The 4,530-nt window shown below is 39.2% G+C and overlaps 1 protein-coding gene across 1 annotated transcript; it reads right to left on the reverse strand.

The window, feature by feature from the left end:
* Nucleotides 1-215: 215 nt before the first annotated feature.
* LOC121642548 lies at nt 216-3,863 on the reverse strand. The gene is made up of 4 exons (XM_041989302.1): nt 3,333-3,863; nt 1,593-2,626; nt 1,179-1,495; nt 216-752 (listed from the first exon to the last, which is right to left on the reverse strand). The coding sequence occupies exons 1-4, from the start codon at nt 3,681-3,683 to the stop codon at nt 394-396; spliced, it is 2,061 nt and encodes a 686-aa protein (XP_041845236.1). The 5' UTR covers nt 3,684-3,863; the 3' UTR covers nt 216-393.
* Between the last annotated feature and the right edge of the window lie 667 nt (nt 3,864-4,530).

Here is a 4,530-nt window from a genome sequence, read left to right on the forward strand (position 1 = left end):
AAAAAATAACTAAGTAAAAGTATAAATACCATGACTGAAAAGGACTTTGGTAAAAGTCAAAGTCACCTATAAGAAAATTACTTGAGTAAAAGTCTTAAAGTAGCTCACAGTAAATGTACTTAAGTATCAAAAGTATCTTGTGAAAAAATATACTCAAGTATCAAAAGTAAAAGTACAAGTATTTTATAGAACGCATGAAAAGCACAAACAACCAGTAATTATTCTCCCCTTGTTTTTTTATTTCACTTTTTCAGTTGAATGAAATGTGGTACAGAATGTAACTCAAAAAAATAAACAATATCTTGCAAAATTTAACACAAGGATAACTTTTTAACTATGTTTGGGGAATCCTCACGAACTGAGGCACACTACCACACACACAAACTTTCTGGTTCAAGTGGAGAAGTTGAACTTGCGGTTCATCCTCAGCAGAAGCTGATTTTCAAAAGTGTTTGCAGCTAACCGTGCTCTTTTTGGGCTGAAGATGAGACCTGCTATGCTGAACAGCCTTTCGCAAGCTGCAGAAGCAGGCAGAGGTGTGTTGAGTTTGACAGATAACTTGAGAACCACAGGAAATGTCTTGAGAATCTTGATGTCATCTGTTGTGTAGGCCAGGTACGAATCAAGCTGTTTGGTGGCGCGTGGTGTTTTGTGGGAACTTTTCAGGATGTGGAAGAAGTCTCCCTCATCAGATGAGCCAGACCCAGCATCTGCTGAAGGATCCTCCAACTGCTCCCTGATGTAGTCCAACCCTGAAACACAGGGACACTAGCATTAGTACAGTCACATTTTTATTGGACACATTTATTTACATTTATGACATTTTCCGTAATTCTGAAGTAATAAATAATATTACATTGACTAACAACACTATCAGAAACAAAGGGCCAAAATTAGCACACAAAAAAAGAAATAAAATAGAAAAAAAGTATTTGTAAATTGTAAAAATAACAGATCTACAACCAAGGCAGAGTGAGCTTGCAGATTGCCTACTTTCACAAATTTAGGGAGTAGACAAGGAGAGAAACACACATATAAAGTCTTGACTCTGACAATTAGACATCTTAGATATTGACTCAACTTCTATTCAAAATTAGACTGATGTATGAAATAACATAAATGTAGTAAGCGTACATTAAATTTGTAATTTACTGAATATTTTCTCCATGTTGTCTTACCGATTTTCAGTGTATCATCATCTTTGATCCAGGCCGTTTTGAATTTTGGGATGAGAATCGCGGCAGCAACCAATTCAGGGTCTCTTAACATTTCACCAAAACGGTTCTGGATGCCAGCTTGAATGGTTTCAACCAACGGCTTGCAGTGCTTCAGTGCGATCTTTATTTTTTCCAATTTGCTGCTCAACAGGGAAATAGTCGGAAGAAGCCATCCCATCTGGACTTCCATTTCTCCTTGGAGGATGTTGATGGACTGGGCGACAGGGCTCATGGTGGTGTAGTACTCTTTGAGGAAAGTGAGCTCAACTGGATGGAACCTGTTGGGAAGAAAACAAACCACTGTTTTACAATTGTGCATGAATATTGTACCCAAAAATGAAAAAATAAATAAATAAATACATAATTCAAACCTACATTGGAACCTTCAATTCTGCACAGATCTCTCTCAAAGCTGGCTCTCCCTTCTCTCTCAGAATCTTGAGGAGCCTTTCCACAGCCATAAACATGGAGTTCCACCTTGTAGCGTTTGGTCTTAGCAGCTGGAGGGAGCAGGCATCTTCCACAGCTTCAGCTGCTTGGCAGGATCTTCCACACTTATTCCACAGCCCATAACACTTGCTGAATGTTGAGCGTTGCAGTTTTTTGTATCCATCGTTGGCTGTTGCTTTTTCAGCATCAACTGTAGACACTAAGTTGAGTAGATGACAAGCACATCTTTGATGTTTTGGAAGCTCAAACTGAAAGCCATCATTCTCATCTAGGACCGAAGACACGTCAACAAATTCCACTCCCTCCTCCATCTCATTCCCTTCCTCATCCTCTTTCTCTTCCTCTTCTGCTTCATTATTGTTTTTGTCCACACTAAAAACTTGAAAAGCCTTCAGGAAGTTGGAGCCATTATCGGTTGTTGTCCTCACAACTTTGTTTGTGATGCCATATTCAGAATGGATCTCATTAAGTGCGGTGGCCAAAACATCAAAGGTGTGGGAACCTCTTAGCTGTCTGCAAGCTAGGGCTGCTGATCGTCTAGTTAGGTCTGTAGGGTTCACCCAATGGGCAGTCACACCAAGGAAGCTCCTTCTCCTAACTGACCAGCAGTCTGTAGTGGTGGCAATGTGATCCACTTTACTCATCTCCTCAGTTAACACTTTTCTCATTGCCTTTGCTAAATCTTCAATCCTTGATCTCAGGGTGACCCGTGTGATGATTTTAGCAGTAGGAAGGAGATCTGTCAGAAGCTCTCTGAAGGCTTCATTTTCAACAGTTGACAATGGCTGGAGCCCGTTGACAACATACTGAACGATGGCCCTGTCAACTGCACTCTGAGAGATGGATCGGGAATCCAGCAAGGTGGTCTGTTTGGTGGTGGAGGTCCCAGCTTCCGAAGCCCTCTTTCTTTTCTGTGAAGTCAGCTGCTCATACTTTTTTAGATGGTGTGGATGTGCTCTCTAGAAAAACACAAAAGTAAAAGAAATAACAATATTATTTTAAATGATACTCAAGACATCATGCAACAGTTTCCACAATGACAGGTCTGGATTGTTCTAACCACTTTCACCCATTGGTGTCCCATTTGTGGGCATGTCCAATATTGATTAAAAAAAAATGTTGGTCAACTGTCAACTGGCTATATTTTATCTTTCAGAAATACAAAATTGTTTAAAGCTAAAACATTATACAGCACACTGAGCTTGGACATCTAATTGCTGTACAACAAATACAATTTAAAAAACAAAAAATAGAACTATTTTATTGAACAGCATGCTATTACAACAGCTCCTATGGGCAAACAGTAACCTAATGATTAGCTTCAAGTTACTGATCTTGTATGATTTGTTTGTGTATTTTTCATTAAAAGGTAAAGCACTTGATATTAAAAATGTATTGTGCAGGAGGAAAACTGCCTCGTTTGATTACGTTAAAATGCTAACCTTGTCTTATTGACACTACTGCAGAACAATTTTCCGCAGTATATTATCTACGGGCAAGTTGCTTATGTTATTAGCACATAGCGTTAGCAACTTGCTTCTTACTAGCACGTAATGACGCTCGTTAATAAAGAATAGATCCATGCCCAGCACTGATATTTATACTCCTCCTGCCACAAGGCGTGACATTGGCAGCGATTAACTTACTTAACGCTAATTCACTTACCTCAATGTGTTTCTTAAGGTTGGATGGAGAGTTGTTAAACGCCTTTATCTCGTGGCACTTTGGAAGGCACAACATACATTTCATTCGGTAGGTTTTGGTATTTTCCCCCATCCCGAGGTAGCTGAACATTATTGCCAGGTATGACCACGGGTGACCGTCGTCTTCTGCCGAAGCTGAACCATCTTCTATCTCCCCCTGCGTGTCGACATTCTCTGCGGCTGCCATGTTTACATATGCTGAAGAAGATCTCTGCCGCAACGCACATCCCGCCCGCCCATAGATCCCGCCCTTCACCTTAATCTTCTCGAGAGTACCGTACGTGGTTCTACTCGTCCTCTCGGACCCGCGCATTCCAGATATCTTTTTGATTATTTTAATTTGTAACGAGTAACGAGGTGGCAAATGTCAAAGTAACTAAGTAAAAGTATATTTTTTAACTTTTAAATGTAGTGAAGTAAAAGTAAAAGTCTTGATTAAAAAAAAAACTCAAGTAAAGTACAAATCCTCAAAAAAACTACTTAAGTACTGTACTTAAGTACATCTACTTCGTTACTATACACCTCTGATTAAGACAAATGGATTACGACCTGAGGATGTGAAAGTATTGGCGATACGGGAATTAAATCAACTGGATAAATTCAAATGAAGCTGATCTGTCTGCTGTTCTCTGGTCTCTGCTGCCAGCGGATTGACAGTTTTATTATTATTTGCTGGAAAGGATCGACTCCAGTAGGCCTGCGGAGTTGGTGGATTGTGACTCATCATTTTGCGATGTCATTCTTTCGAGGTAACAGCTCTATCATTTTCTTATCCTGGCATCTATTGACATTATAAGAACTGGGAAAATTGAATCAGATTCACAGATTCTAAACCCATTTGAACTGAACTTGGATAACACTGGGATCTACGAAACTCTTTTTAATCCTGATATTAATTATACTCACTTAAAATCGGTCAAAATGTCTTGTGATTATTATACAGAGCAGCAGTTTAATTTCTTGTCTCGTTCGATTCCTAATAATCAAATTGTTTTTTCCACGATTCATATGAATGCACGTAGTTTCCAAGGAAATTTTGATCACCTTAAAACGTTACTATCAACTTTGTCACATTCATTCTCAGTTCTAGCATTTACGGAAACATGGCTTCACAATAATGTCTCACACCTCTATTCCTTGTCTCAGTACAATGCTATTCA

The sequence above is a fragment of the Melanotaenia boesemani genome, chromosome 7, assembly GCF_017639745.1.
Source record: "Melanotaenia boesemani isolate fMelBoe1 chromosome 7, fMelBoe1.pri, whole genome shotgun sequence".
Lineage (NCBI taxonomy): Eukaryota > Metazoa > Chordata > Actinopteri > Atheriniformes > Melanotaeniidae > Melanotaenia > Melanotaenia boesemani.